Source organism: Amblyraja radiata, chromosome 1, assembly GCF_010909765.2.
Source record: "Amblyraja radiata isolate CabotCenter1 chromosome 1, sAmbRad1.1.pri, whole genome shotgun sequence".
NCBI lineage: Eukaryota > Metazoa > Chordata > Chondrichthyes > Rajiformes > Rajidae > Amblyraja > Amblyraja radiata.
In genome coordinates this window covers 123,641,021-123,663,101 of record NC_045956.1, presented here as the reverse complement: position 1 = coordinate 123,663,101, position 22,081 = coordinate 123,641,021, and the positions used below count along the sequence as shown (strand labels likewise).

Here is a 22,081-nt window from a genome sequence, read left to right as displayed (position 1 = left end):
TAAGAGCGCTGCACTCACCAGGACCGATCCAAGTCTCTGTCACACAGAGGAAATCCACGCCACGGGAGCAGAAGAAATCCCTCAGGATAAAAGTTTTGTTTGCCAGTGATCTGGCGTTCACCAAACCAATCCTGGAAGGGGATGGACTCTGTAGATCAGCGGATCGGGGATCCCGGAGCAGTGTCCGCAGGTTCCGGAGATTCACCCCGCGGTGGCGGGGCCGAGGAGAGCAGGGGGGGCGAGGCCGGTCCCGCCACAGCCTCTGATCGTAAGAAGGGGGGGGGGAGAAAGGATCAACCCGGAGGAGCCGGCGCACCTGGTGACCGCCCCCGTCCCCTCCGAGACGGCGTGTCCGGCCAGTTCTCCGGGCCGCAGCAGGCGGACAGCGCCCCGGAAATCCCGGGAGGAGATGGTCCGGTGGCAGCTGAAGAGCACCAGGCTGGAGACCCCGGAGGCGATGCCCACGAAGATGTCGCTGACAAAGGAACTGCTGACGCCCATGGCCCCGGAGGAGATGCCCGCGTCCGGGCGCACCCAATTTAAACCTCACCAGTCGACCGCTGCGTTTTCCACGGCGACGGCGACGCTTCCTTCGGGGCAAGGCCCAGTCCAGGTGAGTCGGGATTCCCGAGATTCCCGATAGGAACGGGGGCAAGGTATTATGTTCGCGATAATCAAACGCACCGACATTATGTTGAAGATCTAAGAGAGATTGACGATCGTACACCAGCAGAGACTTTAACTGTATAGTGCCAAGGAAAAACACCAAAAACAGTGAGAGCAACAGACGGGCAGCCACACACACCGGCGCCATCTTGAAAGAATAAAGTTTGTGAGTCATTGATGGTCCAAGCGACACATTGAGCTAAAAGGTCTGTTTCTAAATGACATGATTCAACAATAATGTCACCAAATCCGTTCTTTGATCTGCTCTTAATGAAAATAAAAATCAAACTGCATAATCTCAGCAAAGATGTTAATAGCGTTCATCAATGGATAAATATCTTTCATACAATTACTCACAGACAGGTCTGCTTTCAAATCGGAGATTTAAGTTATTTTGCAGGGCACAGCATTGCCTACGGGGGGTGGTTAGACCGGGACGAGCCATGATTGAAATGATCACATGGCCAGCCACCTTGAACCTGCAACTGTTTTCTATCTTGATTAAAATCTATTTGGTGTGCTACAAACACCCAATAAGCCTTTACAGATCCAGCGGTACCTCTCAAAGGTACTTGGCTCCTTTGCAATAAATTATGGATGGGAAGATTTACTTTTGACCAGGAAGAAGATGTATGTGTTTCTAACATTTTAACTCCACCTCCCATTCCCACACTAACATTTCTGTCCTGAGATGCTGCCTGTCCCGCTGCGCTACTCCAGCATTTTTTGTCTATCTTTGTATTTCTTGTTGCCTATAAATGAGTGACATTTATCCTGTACCATTAGACTTTTGCTTACTTTATTAAATATCGACATAAATAAAATCCAGCTACTTCTCAAAACCAGTGGTGAATCATAAATCATTTCCTCCACAGTTTATAATTGTTTTCTTTCTTTGTATGCATAGTTATCAATTTTAATAGGGTTATACTCACATGCAAATTGTTCCCTGTATCCCCTCAGCACCACGCTACATACATCTGTAATGATATGTCCACAATTTCAACTTGTCATAGGAGCCTTTAAATAGCTTTTACTACTTACTTTGAATTTAGAGATACAGTGCGGAAACAAGCCCTTCGGCCCACTGACTAGCGATCACCCCATACATTAACACTAACCTATACACTACGGACAATTTACAATTTTACCAAAACCAACAAACCTGCAGGTCTTTGGAGTGTGGGAAAAAAACGGAGCATCCAGAGAAAACCCATGCGGTCTCAGGGAAATCATACAAAACCCCAATTCCGACAGCACCTGTAGTCAGGATTGAACCTGGGCCTCTGGCGCTGTACGGCAGCAACTCTGCCACTGTGCCGCCCCCTAATTCTTCTGAAAGATCATTTGCATTTCCACTTCTTTTTACAGTGTTCTGATTGACTTTTTGTATGCATTGATTTATTTGTTATTATACAGGTATCAAAAACCTTTGAGTTTATTATATTTTTAAATGGATAAACTACCTACTACTTTTAATGCATTGGCCATGGCAGTGCAAAGCTGATACATTAATTTAAAATGTCTTGTTAGATCATCCTCCATTATCCTCAAAGATTATTAGAAAAGCCTCCATTCCTCATAATCTTAAATAACTTCTTCTTATCGAGTCCACGCACAAGATTAGAAGTTGTTCAGCCAGAGCAGAACACACTTCTCGGCATTTGCATACAATGGTGTCTGGCTTGTCGTTTCTTGTGCATGGTGGTGGAAAGATTTGTGGAAACAGGGCCACGATGTGAACGCTTTTTCCTTGACCCCCATCTTAAAGAACTAATCAGTGATTTTTCTAGTTCAGGAATGCTGGTCTTCTTCATTTTCAAAATTTGCTACGTGCTTGAATTATCAGACAGGCATAGTTCCAGACAGAGGCAGCTTTGAGAAATCAGCTGTGAAACCAAGTCACTGAATAGCAAGGATATGTTGACTCCACACTGCTGATGATTTACAATTGCTACAGGAACAACATTTGAGAATGGCTGAGCTATTATTTTCACAATTGCCCAAATTAATAAAGCATTTATGCAACCAAATAGAATTGGGAGAACATTGCTCTCATTAGACTGTCGTACAAGCACACAAGGAAATAGGAGCAGGAGTGGGCAACCAGATCCCTCAAGCCTGCCCCTCCATTCAATATGATCATAGTTGATCAACTCTTCTGCGTCTGTTCCCCATAACCCAGCTGATCGTTCAAATATTTATCTATCTCCACCATAGATATATAGAATGAAATGGTCTCCATCGCACCCACAGGCATGAAATTTCCACATCAGTTTTAAATGAGCAGCCTGTCATATCATTGTACTAACTCTATGTGGTCTCTTAACAAAATATCAACACTACTGATTGAAGCATTTAACAAAAAAGGAGTGGTGACTAAGCTGAAGTGATTGAACCTCCAATAACTCTTGTTTCCAGGGCAACTTTTGTCATCTCTGAGTAAATCCACCCATGCAAATCTCAACCCTTTCCTTCATTTACTGCCTAACATTCTGCAGTGTGAGTCACAACAGAAGCATTGAAAGCAAATGTAGGAAATGTGGACTCTGGAAATAAATGCATTGATATCAAGTTCATTTGTTCAGCTGTTCCTATGAAGCATATCATTGTAATAATATTGAAAAAATGTCTAAGATACAGGCAATTTTAATTTCAATATAGAAACTCTCAGCACAATGTAATTACTGATAGTTTTAGAAAAGGTTATAAACACACAAGGGTGACAGAACTATATCTCAAGTTTTAATTTTCATCGCAGCTTTTAATTTCTCATCTTTGCAAAGTGTGAATGGATAATCAAGAACATTCGGAGCAGAAATGTTCACAATAGTATGCACAAAAATCGTTTTCACACTGCTGCTTTAAAAAAATATATTTATTAGATCATCTAACGTAGCCAAGAGGAATGTTACTTAACATTTATGTAGCAACTTTAAATATTAAGCTACTTTGCAGAGCTGCAAAAATAATTAAATTAATTTCGGACTAAGAAATATGAAGGATTATTGAAAACCAGACCAAAGGTAGCACGATGATAAGGCCTTAAAGATTCCTGATAGAGCATCATGAGCACAGATACTGGTCTGTGATGTTTCACTGCAAGGAGTCATTTCATTATTCACTATCATTTCAATAATGAAGTGTTTCCCATGTGTAAAAGCGATTCATCTAAGCCATTACATAATTACATAATAAATTAAAATCCCATTTTCTTGCTCTTCTTACAGCTTTATCTTACCCAGAACTTTTGTGGATAAAAAGTTTCAGACGTGATGTGAATGAGATAGTATTTTCTCAAAACAATTCCTTGTCACAGGAATTATATATGATATACTTTTCAAAGTTATTTGAAAAGTATATCATATATAGTTGATTCGTTGATTTTTGTCCTCTTAAAGATTACATTATCACTTCAAAAATAATTGATCTTTCAAGATGATGTGCTTCCTTATTAGTCATCATTTGATATTATTTGCAGTAAGAGCATATAAAGCATATCAATCGGTGTGCTAAATATTTTATTAAGGAAAATATTCCATGAAGTCTCCTAGCAACTATATTCCATAGCCCTAGCTGATAGAAAATTAAATAAAATGTCTTGTGTAGTAATATGGTAGCAAATTTTAAGTGGATTTGCTTGGTTGGAAAGGATTTAGAGGATTTTTGATGGTCTTAAATTTGTCACTTAAAAGACACAAAATGTTATGGTGTACTTTATTATGTGCAAGTATCACACTGATCTTTTGCTCATCTTTTGCTCATGCTCAAATAAGATGTGTATTTAGCGCCTCTTGTCCATTCCATAAAACGCCACTTGTCCATTCCTTCCGCAGATGCTACCTGACCCACTTGAGTTCCTCCAGTACTTTGTAGTGCACTAAGAAGACCATTTGGCCCAGTATTGGTCCAATGATGGTATAGTGATGTAATCCTGTGTACTCTGATGCAGAAATCATGCATGTTTAGCTCACTCCTTGAAGTAACTGGTCACATTTCCCCAATGACATGAAACAACCCGCAAATGGTTATCGTTCATTCATGAAATTCCTCCATTTACATCATGGAGAAATTGAAGGCAAGTGTAGTTATGCGAGTTACTCTCGAGACAGATCTTCTGAGCGTGAGTAATTATAATTTACATAATATTAATAATGTTATCTTTACAACAATAGGGAAATTATATGCAAAGATTGACTTAGATATTTCTCAATTTTCTTTCAGGTCAACCCAAATCAAGACATACTCCTGGGACAATGCACAAGTTGTACTGGTTGGCAATAAATGTGACATGGAGGATGAAAGAATTGTATCGATGGAGAGAGGAAAACAACTGGCAGACCAACTTGGTATGCTTGAGCAAAGTGAATCGTTTTGTTTAGCACTAATTTTGGCCAGTCCTCAATACATCTTGCTGATAATGTACACTCTTATCGAAATACCCCCTCGTTACAGTCATCCTCTACGTGTTTTGAATATCTTGAACCAAATTTGATTCCCAGCGTTCTTTATCTATTTGTGTGGCATTGAAATATCAGGTGATCGGAGCTTGCCTTTCACATTTGTAGTAGTTCACTCTTGCTTGAGAGAGGCAGAACAAGCATGGTGAAATAAGGCAAAATATGATATGTTTTACAATAAGGCACCTTTGGAGGATAGCCATTGCATCATACCTTAATTTATAACATTTCCCATAAAACTAGCCATGAAAGTAAACCTTATGAGAAATATTTTTAAACTATTCTAAATATTAGAAACTAGAACAATGCAGCGCAGGAATAGGCCCCATAGGCCCACAATGTTTGTGTGGAACACAATGTCAAGTTAAAGTAATTCCTTCTGCCAGCACATGAACCCTATCCCTCCATTCTCTACATAATCACATGCCTATCTGAAACCATTTTAAATCCCACTATTGCATCTGCCCCCACCACCACCCCTGGCATCGCACTCCAGGCACTCACCATTCTCTGTGTAAATAAAAAACCTGCCCCACACATCTCTTTTAAACATTGCCCCTCTGGCTTTAAAGCCAAAGATACTAGAGCAAGAGCTATGATCTATGCTTAAAGCTATGTTCTCTACTATTTGACATTTCCACACTGGGAGAAAGGTTCTGCCTGCCTATCCTATCTATCCCTCTCATAAATTGATATTGTTCTATCAGGTTCAATCCCGACTTCGGGTACCGTCTGTGTGGAGTTTGCATGTTCTCCCATTGACTGCTCCACTTTCCATCCACATCCCGTAGATATGCAGGTTGGCTGCATATAATTGGCTATTATAATTTTCCCCTGGTGTGTATTTGAAGAACAGGGCATTTTTAATTATGACCTTTCTGGGAAAAGTCATTGACCTGAAATGTAAACTTTGCTGCCCTTCTGCAAATACTGCCTGACCCACTGAGTGTTTCAATTATTTGATTTGTTTGAGATTTCCAACATCAGCAGTTTTTCACTTTTCTGAGTTGCAATGCTCCTGTTCCCTGGGTTGAAAAAAGCAATGTGCCAGGGACAAAATACTAAGCACCAATCACCACGTTCTTCAAAAGGTTTTAACATTTAAATGATGTAGATTGAATTTGAAAATTGAAATTTGAAAATTTGAATTTGAAAATTGAATTTGAAAAGTTGAAAACTTTACATATTGAAAATACTTCAATTATAATTATTCATTTGGGCATCAATTTTTAATGCAAATTATCAATATTTCTTATTAAAGCAAATGCTGAGCAGATGTGGAAGGTACTAGAGTAATATACAACCATATAACCATATAACAATTACAGCACGGAAACAGGCCATCTCGACCCTTCTAGTCCGTGCCGAACACGTATTCTCCCCTAGTCCCATATACCTGCGCTCAGACCATAACCCTCCATTCCTTTCCCGTCCATATAACTATCCAATTTATTTTTAAATGATAAAAACGAACCTGCCTCCACCACCTTCACTGGAAGCTCATTCCACACAGCCACCACTCTCTGAGTAAAGAAGTTCCCCCTCATGTTACCCCTAAACTTCTGTCCCTTAATTCTCAAGTCATGTCCCCTTGTTTGAATCTTCCCTACTCTCAGTGGGAAAAGCTTATCCACGTCAACTCTGTCTATCCCTCTCATCATTTTAAAGACCTCTATCAAGTCCCCCCTTAACCTTCTTCGCTCCAAAGAATAAAGCCCTAACTTGTTCAACCTCTCTTTGTAACTTAGTTGCTGAAACCCAGGCAACATTCTAGTAAATCTCCTCTGTACTCTCTCTATTTTGTTGACATCCTTTCTATAATTAGGCGACCAAAATTGTACCCCATACTCCAGAATTGGCCTCACCAATGCCTTGTACAATTTTAACATTACATCCCAACTTCTATACTCAATGCTCTGATTTATAAAGGCCAGCACACCAAAAGCTTTCTTTACCACCCTATCTACATGAGATTCCACTTTCAGGGAACTGTGCACAGTTATTCCCAGATCCCTATGTTCACCTGCATTCTTCAATTCCCTACCATTTACCATGTACGTCCTATTTTGATTTGTCCTGCCAAGATATAGCAGCTCACACTTATCAGCATTAAACTCCATCTGCCATCTTTCAGACCACTCTTCCAACTGGCATAAATCTCTCTGTAGACTTTGATAATCTACTTCATTATCCACAACCCCACCTATCTTAGTATCATCTGCATACTTACTAATCCAATTTACCACACCATCATCCAGATCATTGATGTATATGACAAACAACAGTGGACCCAACACAGATCCCTGTGGCACCCCACTAGTCACTGGCCTCCAACCTGACAAACAACCATCCACCATTACTCTCTGACATCTCCCATTCAGCCACTGTTGAATCCATCTTGCTACTCCACCATTAATACCCAACCATTGAACCTTCTTAACCAACCTTCCATGAGGAACCTTGTCAAAGGCCTTACTGACGTCCATATATACAACATCCACTGCTTTATCCTCATCAATTTCCCGAGTAACCTCTTCAAAAAATTCAAGAAGATTAGTCAAACATGACCTTCCAGGCACAAATCCATGTTGACTGTTCCTAATCAGACCCTGTTTATCCAGATGCTTATATATATTATCTCTAAGTATCCTTTCCATTAATTTTCCCACCACTGACGTCAAACTAACAGGTCTATAATTGCTAGGTTTACTATTAGACCTCTTTTTAAACAATGGAACAACATGCGCAGTACGCCAATCCTCCGGCACTATTCCCGTTTCTAATGACATTTGAAATATTTCTGTCATAGCCCCTGCTATTTCTACACTAACTTCCCTGAATGTCCTAGGGAATATCCTGTCCGGACCTGGAGACTTATCCACTTTTATATTTCTCAAAAGTGTCAGTACTTCCACTTCTTTGAATCTCATAGTTTCCATAGCTACTCTACTTGTTTCCCTTACCTCACATAATTCAATATCCTTCTCCTTGGTGAATACCGAAGAAAAGAAATTGTTCAATATCTCCCCCATCTCTTTTGGCTCTGCAGATAGCTGTCCACTCTGACTCTCTAATGGACCAATTTTATCCCTCGTTATCCTTTTGCTATTAATATAGCTGTAGAAACCCTTTGGATTTACTTTCACCTTACTTGCCAAAGCAACCTCATATCTTCTTTTAGCTTTTCTAATTTCTTTCTTAAGATTATTTTTACATCCTTTATACTCCTCAAGCACCTCATTTACTCCATGCTGCCTATAATTATTGTAGAACTCCCTCTTTTTCCGAACCAAGTGTCCAATTTCCCTTGAAAACCATGGCTCTTTCCGATTTTTACTATTTCCTTTCAACCGAACAGGGACATGAAGATTCTGTACTCTTAAAATTTCACCTTTAAATGTACTCCATTTCTCTTCCACATCTTTCCCATAAAAAAAAATGTCCCAATTTACTCCTTTTAAATCCTTTCGCATCTCCTCAAAGTTAGCCTTTCTCCAATCAAAAATCTCAACCCTAGGTCCAGTTCTGACCCTCTCCATAATTATATTGAAACTAATGGTATTGTGATCACTGGTCCCGAACTGTTCCCCAACGCATACCTCTGCCACCTGACCCGTCTCATTTCCTAACAGGAGGTCCAGCACCGCCCCTTCTCTAGTAGGTACTTCTATGTATTGCTGCAAAAAACTATCCTGCACACATTTTACAAACTCCAACCCATCCAGCCCATTTACAGAATGTGTTTCCCAGTCTATGTGTGGAAAATTGAAATCTCCCACAATCACTACCTTGTGCTTACTACTAATATCTGCTATCTCCTTACATATTTGCTCTTCCAATTCTCGCTCCCCATTTGGCGGTCTATAATACACCCCTATAAGTGTTGCTACCCCTTTCCCATTTCTCAGTTCTACCCAAATAGCCTCCCTAGATGAGCCCTCTAATCTATCCTGCCAAAGCACTGCTGTAATATCTTCCCTGATAAGCAATGCAACACCTCCATCTCTTGCCCCTCCAATTCTATCACACATGAAGCAACGAAATCCTGGAATATTTAGTTTCCAATCACAGCCCTCCTGCAACATGTTTCACTGATCGCCACAACATCATACTTCTAGGTGTCAATCCAGGCTCTAAGTTCATCCACCTTTCTTACAATGCTCCTAGCATTAAAATATACACATTTAAGAAACCCACCTTCTCTTATTCTCTGTTTATTGTCTTTTTCTTCTCTCTCCCCTACATTTTGGGTCAGAGTGCTACCATTCTCTGCCTCCTGCCTCACACACTGACTGCTAGCTTTCCCAATTTGAGTCCCTCCCCCCAACCATACTAGTTTAAAGTCTCCCCAGTAGCCTTTGCAAATCTCCCCGCCAGGATATTGGTCCCCCTCGAGTTCAAGTGCAACCCGTCCTTTCTGTACAGGTCGCACCTTCCCCAAAAGAGGTCCCAATGATCCAGAAACTTGAATCCATACCCACTGCACCAGTCCCTCATCCACTCATTTATCCTCCACCTCGCTCCATTCCTACTCTCACTGTCGCGTGGCACAGGCAGTAATCCTGAGATTGTTACCTTTGCAGTCCTTCTCCTTAACTCTCTACCTAACTCCCTAAATTCTTCTTTCAGGACCTCTTCTCCTTTTTTACCTATGTCGTTGGTACCTATATGCACCACAACTTCAGGCTCCTCTCCCTCCCATTTCAGGATTTCTTGGACCCGTTCAGACACATCCCTGACCCAAGTACCAGGGAGGCAAACTACCATCCGGGTCTCTTGTCTGCGTCCACCGAATCGCCTATCCGACCCCCTGACTATAGAGTCCCCTATTACAATTGCCCTCCTCTTCTTTTCCTTACCGTTCTGAGCAACAAGACCGGTCTTTATGCCAGAGGCCCGGCCGCTGTCGCTGCCCCCAGGTAGGCTGTCTCCCCCACCCTTACTCAAACATGAGTACTTATTTTCAAGGTGTACAGCCACCGGGGTACTCACCAGTCCCTGCCTCTGCCCGTTGCTCTTCCTAACTGTGACCCAGTTTTCTGTCTCCCGTGGTCTTGGAGTGACCACCTCCCTGTAACTCCTATCTATGACCTCCTCGCTCTCCCTGAGCAGACAGAGGTCATCGAGTTGCTGTTCCAGGTTCCTAACACGGTCCCTTAGGAGCCCCATCTCGACGCACCTGGCGCAGATGTGGACGTCTGGAGGGCACTCAGACTCCATGATCTCCCACATCTGACATCCAGAACAGTAAACTGCCCTGGCCCTCATTCTCCCCCTTATCCGAATACAATAAAGCCTTACCCGGGATACAAGCCAATCAGCTGCTTCCTCTAGTCCTGTAACGGCTGCTTCCTCTAGTCCGTTCGACCAATCAGAGGCTTCCACCAGCCCCCTTAAATTGAAGTGTGATCTGCGAATGGAACATTGCAGATTTTTGTCGCTCCTCCCTCTGTAAAGGCTCCTGGGCCTCTGTTGAAACAAGCCCCGCGATGGGTTTTTTAACTCACCACACGGAGGTCGCTCCTCCCTCTGTAACGGCTCCTGGGCCTCTGTTGAGACAAGCCCCGCGATGGGTTTTTTAACTGTATATCTTTAACTAATAATCTTTTGAGGAATTACAGGTTTCGTAATGACTTCAGCAGAGATCACTTACCTCAGGTTATTCAAGGCAGGCCAGCAATGCAAACCAATTATACTGGGGAGCAATAGTGCCCAAGGATGGGATGCAAGTAACCATGGCAGCTAGGAGAGCTATTTGAGAAGGTCCCTATGCAGAGATTTGGTACCAAACCTCCTTCTGCTTTAAGGGACGTTGACGGCACAAAGGCAGGAGTCAGACCTTGTTGAGGGGGTGGATGGGTGGGAGCATATGTTTCTGAACTAAACCTGGATGGTCTGCTAACTAAAATACAGAGAAGAGTGAACACTCTCCTTGAAGTCGTGGCAGAAAACTCCTATGATCTGTGATGTGCACTTATTGGAGGAAAGTGGCATTGGTGATGTGCACTACCTTCTTGGTAGCTGGAATTCCTCAGGAAGGCAGCTAAGGTAAGCATTTTCCTTTGGTGCACTTGCTGTTTACCGCACTCCATCATCCCTTACCTTAACCCCGCTTCCTGGGCTGTAATCCGCACCAATGATCCTTGCTCCCATTACTATATGCAACTTGCTAGTGCACCTCTCCCACACTCTGCATGTATGAGAAGCCATTCCTCATGTGTGCCTGCTGCCACTGTCATTATATTAAACTTAATTAATTCAATAGGTACATTTTTTGAAGTGCTTTAATTATGTCTTCTTCTTTCGCAGAAAAAAACATTGCTCAACCTCAATGCGAGACCTCTATTCTGACCTGAGGAAGGAAGACTGAAGTTCTTCCAGTGACCTGCTGACAGTGCTGCCGGGGATGGACAAGTATTAAGGCAAGTGGTTGGCTCAGCAGCTAAGACACAGTTGCAACAAAGGGCATGGCGTGGTCTTTAAGTGTTACACAGAATAGCTCAAGTTTTCTACCTGATAACCCGAATTTCCTTTCTTTTCAGATGAAAAGCCATCAGAGGTCATGCAAGTGGAAGCTGGAGCAGAAGACCCTTCTATTACAGCAAACCACACCACCCTCTCACCTACCACATCAAACTGTGTTTCTTTCTCTCTCTCCCTTCAGCATTTAGAGAGATACAACTACTGGCAAAAAGGGGAACATGTGATTTAGAGTAAAATACCATGCAGAGGAATCAGGAGTGAAAGTGGATCATAGGAGACTTGGTGAACATCAGCCCCAATTAGAACATACAATGTGCGATTGATAAGAGGTCTCCAGTAAGCACCCTTGGGTGCCTGCTCTTGATGCTGAAAGGAGATAACAAGGCTACCCAGGCACCAGCAGTGGCAGAACAGTTTTCAGAAGCTCCGTTCACATAATCTGAAGAATGGTCCTGACCCAAAACGACACCTGACCGCGTTCTCCAGAGATACTGCCTGACACGCTGAGTTATTCCACCACTTTGTGTCCTTTCCAATTTTCACAAGGTGCCCATATTCTATGACTATTGCTTGAATCCTCTGGAAATGTTTGCCTCAGGTAGCACCAGGCAACTTGAAGAGGTTTTATCACAATGGCTAACTCACCAAAAGGAATTCCCAAGTTCAGAATAAAAATGATGTAAAATGCTGGTGCAGTTCATACATATGTTGTGATTCACTGTCTTGTGAAAATAGCTGCACAATTCAGAAGGCAGACTGCAGAAAAAAGCTGTGTAAGTTTTTGATTGAAAGATGCAGCATGGAAACAGGCCTTTTGGCCCACTGAGTTTATGCCGACCATCAATCACCCATTCACAATAGTTATATATCATCCCATCCACTCCTTACACATTCAGGGCAATCTGCAGATGCCATTTAATCTACAAACCCACACATCTTTGGGATGTGGGAAGCATCCCGAGCACCCGGATGAAATCCATGCAATCACAGGGGAAATATGCAACAAACTCCACATAGAAAGCACCCGAGGTCAGGTTTGAACCTGGGATCTGGGCCAGCAGCTGTACTAGCAAAGATAGCATTGAGCGACTGCTCAGATATTGGTATTGGAAATTTGACAAAGGGGACTTGTTAAATTTAAACTGCCACTTGAGTGGAAAGGTACAAAATATCTTACCAGTGTTACTTAAAAAAAAGCCTTGGATCAATACTGACTTCAATTGCGTTACAAGTCGAGTGTGACATTTAAGAGGTTATTTCATGTTGGATACTCCCTGTTCCCACCCTGCAGTAGCCCTGCGATCTTGCATTCTCTCCCACCTCACCAGACCGTGCACTGCCAGAATCACTGTGGTGGCCATCCCATGAATCGAGAATAATCCATGGGTGGTATCCAGGCTGCAGGCAGTGGGAACTAAACTCCTGCCCAGGAATAGAAAACAGATTGTACCTATAGTTGTAATACAGTAGGAAATCATTTGGAAATATGGCTCACTGATTTTTCATTTCAGGGTCAATCATATTTACAAAATATTTTTCGCTCGTTATTCCAGATAACATTTGAATGCTTCCAAATACATTGTTCAGCCAGAACTCATCAATTACAGACTAAAAAACAGCTGAGATGTTGAGCATAAGCAGTTATTTTTGTGTTTGTTCGTAAAATCAGTCCATTAAGGAACTAATATTTTCTTTTTCTTTCTGCAAGGCTTTGAATTTTTTGAAACCAGTGCCAAGGATCACATCAACGTCAAGCAAACATTTGAGCGGCTTGTTGACATCATCTGTGAGAAGATGTTGGAGAGTTTAGATACAGATCCTACTGTTGCTGCAGGAAAACAAAACACAAAACTCACAGAGAACCCACCCCCACAGCAACAAAACTGCGGCTGTTAGTGACGTCCATAAACATGTGGAGGCAATCAAATTGTGTCTATATCACAAAAATTAGTCCTTAGTTATTAGTCCATGAAAATGTAACTGTTTGGCCTCTATATATTATTAAACAAACCAATCTATATTTATTTTTTGCTAGTCTGTGCTCAGTACTCTTTCCTAAGACCTCTTCCATTAATACTGACACTTAGTCAGCCTTTACAAATATTGTATTGATTCTGCGTTTTATCTGTAGACTCAAGGTTTGTGTGACTGTTACAGGAACAATGGGTTCCTAGGAACAAAAGCTTCCTAGACTCAGTGTACTACATCTATAAATTACTTAAGATTTCCCTGTTTACTAAACTTATGTGGCCTTTCAAGTATTTTCTGGATGATGAATTGATGATAAAAAGCCAATCCTCAGTCTGCACAAAATTCAACACTGGAAATGTTTGCATTTAAAATACTGAGTAAACATAGCTTGATTGCTTGAACGTTTGTTACCCTTGTCTAGCCGTAAGTATTCATATGTCATTTAAAAGGTAGCAATTCCAATTAACAGTATGCCTTGATGAATAATATGTATTTGTAAATGTGTTTTCAATATATATACCAGCAGTATCAGATCTAACATTACCTGACAAATGTTGATGTTGTTGTGAATTAATTATGGATGTGTGCTGACAAAAAAAAAAATTCCAGTTCAAAAAATAATGCCAGTTCAACCCTAGAGTGAGGCCCTGACCTGGTACTCAAATTCACTAAAGCTAGGTGGTGTAGGAACATTCATCTCACACCACTTGTGTTGTACCGGGAGGGAACTACAATTCTACTTGTTCAGACTAACTGTTGATTCACTGGGACAACTTGCAGATTGAAATTGACTTCTTCAAATATTACTGGAAAGCAGAGCCTGGGCCTGTGTCATTAAACAGTACCTATTGTAGGCCATCTACAACAACCTGTCCTGTAAGATTGAAAATTGTTGTCCGTTTTTATTTTTATTTTGTATGTGTCATTTATGGCCCTTGGGGAGGTAATGGGAATAATTGTTCTACAACCATTAGTATTAAATATGTGCAAGTTTTAGCCATAGGTTGTGATGATATTTTTAAGGCAGAGATTGATAGATTCTTGATTAATACGGGTATCAGGAGTTATGGGGAGAAGGCAGGAATATGGGGTTGAGAGGGAAAGATAGATCAGCCATGATTGAATGGCAGAGTAGACTTGATGGGCTGAATGGCCTAATTCTGATCCTATCACTTATGAGCATATGATTTGGCCATAGGATGCAGGGGATTTAGTGTGATCTTACTTATCCCAGACAATGCCTTAGATCATCAGAGACATTTGGAAACCTGTAAAAAATATAAAAAAGCAAGTATTACTAAAAAACCTTAAAAAGATAAATTCACTTTAAAATGTGAAACGGCTCTTAATTAATAAAACTCAAAATGTACTTATAAATAAAGAAAAAATCCTAACCTCTCTTAAGTGAAGACAAACAACTCTTTTAGAATAACTGTGTAAGTGTCAGATGTATCAACCGTGGCTGGTATATAGCTGAGTACAGATACACGGTGCATCCAATCCTTCAGTTCAACAACTTACAGGGCATCCTAGAAATCAACAGTGAGTGCATGGGCAAAGTAAGTATGCACCACTGCACTGGCAATCAACTATTCTCCCCCTAACGCTGGAGCTGAAGATGGCAATGTAACCTTGGCTTTTGTGGCTGCACTTTCCAATCTAGGGCAATCCGTGACAGCCTTAGTTATAATTGTTTGTCACGTATTAATGTAGAGAAAAGCATGAATGTAAATCTGTTTAAAATGCCGTACCCTACCGCATTCTTAAAGAAAAATTATATCCACTGAGAATTTACATCATCTTTCATGTAATTTTAATGCTAGTTTGACAATTTTTGTTGTTGCTCAGAAACCTCAGTTTAGCCAGCATTTAATAAAGCTGTATCAACAACCGTATCAATAAAGCAAATCAAGAAGGTAAGTATTTTTGTGCAAATAAACAATGTGTCGTGATTGTGTAATATTAAGTGTAGTTCAAGTTATCTTTCTGATGTCTGACATTTTTTATCTAAATGGAGCAAATGTAAAATGATGCATTGGTGCTGGAGTGATCTGTGTTTTATACTTTTGTGTAGCCTCTGTATTGAGGGACAATAGGCCACTAAGTGCAATATTTCAGAATATATGGTGCATTTCTAATTCAATGCAGATAACTGTGCAAAGTTGTATACAACAGGGCTTGAAGTTAACATATTTTAATGATGATTTTTGATTTTAACTTCCCCTGTCAGTTCTCTAGTTATTTGCAAGCTATTGATAGTACTAGTCAGGGAACATTGGGCATTAAATTTTACCTTTATTTCCAAAATGTTGTTCAGAATTTTCTCCGTAGTCTACAGGATAAATTTATATTGCTTTCATAATTCTACCAAGTTAGAACTGATAAACGAAAAAACCTTGCAAAATTCACCCCTGATGTCTACTGTGGAAAGTAATGGGCCTGTCCGACTTAGGAGATTTTTCAGGCGACTGCCAGTGACTGTCAAGTTGCCGGCAGTCCCCTGAAAAACTGGCAACTGGAATGGCGACTGTCAGAGTGGAACACACACAAACACATTGCTTTCTTCACCAGCCCGTTATGCAGGCGGGGGACAGGGCAAGCGGGGGGAGCGCTGTCTGCGTGAAATTCACACGGTGCAAAGCCAATGTGATAGACACACCGCGATGAACAGGAAGGTTGGCACTGTAATTAAGAAGCTAAAAAGCACAGTGTACTTTAAAAGAGGGAGAAGGGGGAGAGAGGGGTGAGAAGGAGTGGTGACAACTTTTAAGAAGCCAGAGATACACGGTTGTGAAGCTCGGCGGACATTAACATTACCGGTTCTGAAAACGACTGGGTTTTTTTTCCCAATGAGCCAATGAAATTCACCGGTCAGCACCGGCTACAACCTATGAGAACCTAAGAGAACCTTCGACCACCTGGCGACCCACCTACGGCACGAGAATTCTCACTACTCTCCATTCTAGTCGCCGCTAATTTTTCAACATGTTGAAAAAATTGATGTGACCATAACTAGTTCCCAGAATGCGGGAACTCCTCACAACCATGAAAGCGACTCCCCGGCAACCACCCGTGAACATGTGGCGACCGCATAGTCTCCTGCAGTCGCCTAAAAAGTTGCCTATGTGGGACAGACCCACAACCATCAACTTGCTTCAAATTGAACTGTTTTTAAAATGGTTAAATATTTTGTTAATAATTATATTTGACAGTGTAACAGCCAGCCTTAGATGATTAATCTAGAGATCTTTTTTTATCTCACCCACCATTATGCCCAATTGTCTCTCAAATGATCACAAAAAATTGCCTCCAATATCCATCTCATACATTGAATACTATTGAAAAGGAAATTCCTAACATCAGTTACAGGTAGAACGTGTCCCAAATATTATAGTGCACCGTGATGTAGTATATTTTTTACATTTTGTAGATGTATATTCACCTTGAAACTTATACAAGATCATCCTCACACATTTCCTTTCAGGGTTGAATACGTTTTCCTCATAACTCAGTCCCCTGATCCTGGGGATTCATGTCATACCATCAGAAATTGAAAAATCTCCTTGTGTCTTGAAGTAGATGCCATTTCAAGCCCTGGTGACGATACACTGTAGCCTTATCTGCAAGCATGGTGTGTGATTTGAGAATTCTCAGTGACAATGTGGGACTTATGTAATTGTATGTGGGCATAATGTAAATCAGTGTTTGAAAAGGCTATTTGTACTGAAGTTACTGAATTTCTGTGACATGTTCAGTGACAATGTTTTGTTGGAATGACTGGGAAATTTCATTATGTAAATGTAAAATTCTGTCACCAGACTATTGCATGTATGTTTGATTGTGTGAGAATGTTTTAATTGTTGGAACTCTCATCATTGGTCCTTAAGTCTTAGAGCTAATTGTGTTGTTGACTAACAGTAAGGAATGAGTATGTTGTACAGTAGTAATTCATTTGTTTATTTTCCAGGAATGGGAAAAATATTAAAATTAATTGCTAGGATCTCAAATGAAATCCAGCCAATAGTAATGAGATACTAATAATATTCTTACTTCCTGACAATGAAATAAATCCTGGCCATATTAAACTAGTTTTAATTCTGACCCCAATTGGCAACTTTAAAGTGAAAGCTCCATAAAATATAATAGACAACATCCAATAATTATTCCAAGGTTGGAGTCCAGCCACATCAGAACGATAGAGTAGGGTGAGAATTGTTTTCTACCTGTTTTTACTGAATCTGACATGTGAGTACTTGATGCTGTCACTAGACATTGGGTATCCAAAATAAACGGAAAATCTGCAAATATAAATATTATGCAGCTCATTTTGCACAGTTTGAAAAAATCTCTCAATTTATCATCACAAACATTCTACACCTTATGATTGAACTGATCCTGAGGTTGAAATAAGACAATATGGTGCAGGTAGTGATCTAGGTGCGCTTAAATGTGGTTTCACATAGTTAAGGTTTACAGGTCAAACAACAAACTGCTGGAGGAACTCTGCAGGTCAAGCAGCATTGGTGGAGCCAAATGGATATACCTTATTTTGGGTCGAAACTCTGCATCAGCCCTAATACTGGACTCGACCTGTGACATGGACCTTACCTTTGCCTCCACAGATGCTGCTTGACTCACTGAGTTCCACAAGAGTTTGTTTTTTGACCCAGATTCCAGCACCTGCAGTCTCTTCTGTCCATGTCAAAGGATAACAGATATTGTGCAGACTGAAGATAAACTGGCAATTTTTTTACTGAGGCCTTTCTGATAGATGATAAACTTGAAATGAAGTACAACTGACTTATTTCTGTATATTCTACAAAATTTACTAATGCCTTTCTTCAAAAGTATTGTTTCAAGCTTGCAGGTGTTATTAGAAATGTGGTTACCATGATTACCGTTAAATAAATACAATTCTCTGATTCCCCTGTTCCCAGCAACACCTGTTCGACCAGAGAAATACTGCCTGTGAAAGCTTTGTGAGGTGGTACCATATAGAACTATTGAAAACAGCTATTTGATCAATGTTGTATTCCTTTATAAAACATTAAAAATACCTTGTTACCTAAATCTGAAAGTTATGTATGTGCACAATATATTTTACCTCTCGTTGGAATTTAGACTGTACAGTAGACCAGCTATTTTGTGTTTGTCTGTGAAATATGTAAATTAATGTGTATGTTTGAAAAATGAAATAAACTTGTGGAGACAATAGCAGTTGCGTCGATATTCTAGTATTGCTCCCTGTGTCTTTTAATGTGCAAGTTTGTAATTACTGTTACCTATGGTCGGGGAAGCAGCTTACATGTTGAGCTTGTGGGTTTGGAGGCAGATTATGGCATGATGCACTGTGGCCATGTGCACGGGAGATATTACTGTGAATGATATCAATAGACAAATACTTTGACGTTTTTCTATTTATTTTTATTCAGTACATTCAGGCATAAGTAAGCCAGTGGCTGTGCTGAACCAGTAAACAGGAACAATCAGTATTCTTCTCCCTGAATTTCACCAACAGTTTATACAAGTGATCAGTTCTACATTTAGTTTGCACGTCCCACAAATGTTGCAGGCACGGATTCTATGTCATGGCACAATGAAAAGGGCTTGATCTTTTAAGTTTGCTACATATCTCCTATGCTGCAGTGAAAAGGCTTGATCTTTTATGTCTGCTTTATGTCTCAAAGCTTTATAACATCAAATGGGATTGAAATTGGAAGAGAGGATGGAGTCAATGCCTAACATCGACAACAAAATGCAAAGCACTAGTTAGCAAAAAAAATAAAAATACATCTGTCTGAAGAAGGGTCTAGACCCGAAACGTCGCCTATTCCTTCTCTCCATAGATGCTGCCTCACCTGCTTAGTTTCTCCAACATTTTTATCTACCTAAGACATTTAATTATATATCCAAAATTATATAATTAAATTAAGGGATAATGATTTTATTCTGTGGTTGTCCGATTTGATTGCATCTTCAATAATGTCATAAGGTTTTTTAATCGAAACTCAAGGAAAACTTTCAAAGACTGGAGGCCATGAAGTTGATTCATAATTTAAAAGTTGCAAGGAAAGTCTAGGAACAGAGTGAAAACAGCCTAATTGTCCTGAGGTCAAATGTCCTGTTGTCTTCAATGATATTCAATTTTATCTAAATGTGATTCAATCTGAAACCAGGGTTTTATATCTAAATAATGCAATCCAGAAACACAACACAACAATACAATACAATTCAATTTATTGTCATTTGGACCCCTTGAGGTCCAAACGAAATGACGTTTCTGCAGCCATACATTACAAACAAATAGACCCAAGACACAACATAATTTACATAAACATCCATCACATTGCTGTGATGGAAGGCCAAAAAAACTTCTCTCTCCACTGCACTCTCCCCCCCGATGTCAGAGTCAAAGTCAAAGCCCCCGGCGGGCGATGGCGAATTGTCCCGCGGCCATTAAAGCCACGCCGGGTGATGCAAGGTCGCACACCGGGTCTTGGTGTTAGAGCCCCCGGCGTGCGCTCGCAGTCCCGCGGCCATTCCAAGCCGCGCGGGGCGGTGATGTAGGCCCCGTTCCAGGAGCTCTTCAACCCCGCAACTCGGGCGGGAGAAGTCGCCGTTGCGGAAGCCCCGAAAAGCGGTCTCCCTCCAGGGACCCGCGGGCTCCCGGTGCCGCCCGCCAGACCCGCAGTTGCAGCCACCGAATCTCCGGGGGTCGGGCCGCAGCAGCGTCCACCACAGCTCCACCCGCTCTGGACTCGGCCAGCTCCGCGATGGTGAGGTGAGTAGTCGGCACCACAGCCCCCGGTCTTCCTGTTGGAGGCCGCTCCTCGTTGCAGCCCCAACGACAACGGAGACCCGACAAAGAAAAGGTCGGGTCTCCCGTGCAGGGAGAGATTTAAAAGTTACCCGCTCCCCCCCATAACACCCCCACCCCCCCCCCACAACACCCCCACCCCCCCCCCCCCCCACACACATACCCCAACAAAAAATAACAAAAACTACATAAAAACAAAGACATAAAATAATAAAAACGCAGACGGACTGCAGAGGCCGCTGCTGACGAAAGTCGTGCCGCCCACCGACTGCACAGGCACGGCATTATTGGGCTCTAATATATAGGGGAATAACATTAAAACATGTGACAGTAAATAAGCAACAGTATATACACAAATGTTGTAAATAATATAAAATTAAGCCTAAAAAATAACCAAGAGAAGTGGATTTAGTATTGGAACAGAGGCTTAAAACATTGCCATATAAAGCAGCAAGCCTGACACACATGCTCATCAAGTCATACATAATATATAGCAATGTTACAAAATTTTGAGATTTTTAAAATCAAGTCTGCAATTTATCCCATCAGATAAAGCATAAAAGGAAGTTTAATTTGTCACCTAATTCACTTTCATATCTTCAGTATTTAAAAAGTTATGGCCATTTTCATACTCGGAAATTAGCATCTTGTTCTCTATTGCTTTTCCCTTGAATTAACACAAAAGCTGTGATCGAGGACAGTCAAATGGCCATAACTTTCTTAAAAATTGAGAGAACTAAAAGAAATGTTCAGTTATTTTAGATTGAAGCATTCTGAAACAAATATGAAACAATCTTACTTAGATGACTTGAAATTAAAGCATATTAGTTAGTTACCTAATTGTAGCTAATTATAAAATTCAATTACTAGATCTAAACATCTATCAATTTCTTAAGAATAGATTAACATTTTTAAATAGCATAAGTGTCCAAATAACATTCACACAATAATTCACAATATAACATAATTTTTAAATCTCATTGTCATGGATTTATAGGCCAAATGGAAGGAATTTAATGTTTAATACCTGTAAATTAAAGGCCATTTAAATCAACTTGCCTGTGGGTTTTTCTGGAACGCGACCATTTGGAATGTTGTGGTTTGCAGTGATTTAGATCCCCCATATCTGCATGGAAAACACTGCCCATTGGTATGGGGACTAAATCACCGTTTCGCAACTTAAAATATGAACTAAAGGTATCTTAAGGACCACTTTTACACTTAAAAATAAACCGCTTTCTTTTACCTGTCACCTACATGAAATCCGTCCCCGTTGTCAGTGCAGACGGCATCGGAAGCTGATTTTAAAATTACTCCAGCGCTGAACGAGTCGGGCGATTTAAAAAAAAAATAGACAGAACGCCCGTCGGAACGATTCTTCAACAAAATCTTGCACTCCAACCAAATATAATCCAGGACAAGGTAAGAAAAAAAACGCGTTTTAACCCCGCCCCCTCTCAAACGCACCAAAATCGCGCACACGGCCAGTGGCAGAATTGCAGCGCCGCTGAAGGTAAGTATTGTAACATACCTATAATATATCATCCCTATATAAAAACAGAAAATGTTGGAAAAACCCCAGAAATGTGCAGACCAGCCAGCTTCAGTAGAAAGAGAAATAATTGTGTGGGCGGCGCGACTCACGTCGCAGCGGTCTCTGCAGTCCGTCTGTCGTTTTTTTAAT

At 40.9% G+C, this 22,081-nt stretch overlaps 1 protein-coding gene across 3 annotated transcripts in view; it reads left to right on the top strand.

Moving 5' to 3' along the window:
- Positions 1-15,370, top strand: part of rab3c (RAB3C, member RAS oncogene family) — a 157,256-nt gene extending 141,886 nt beyond the window's left edge. For all 3 annotated transcript variants that reach the window (XM_033030157.1, XM_033030148.1, XM_033030166.1), the window contains exons 4-5: positions 4,891-5,015; positions 13,318-15,370. In XM_033030157.1, coding sequence (XP_032886048.1) covers positions 4,891-5,015; positions 13,318-13,505 — 313 coding nt within the window. In that variant the 3' untranslated portion in view covers positions 13,506-15,370. The remainder of the gene's footprint in view (positions 1-4,890; positions 5,016-13,317) is intronic.
- The last annotated feature ends 6,711 nt before the right edge of the window (positions 15,371-22,081 follow it).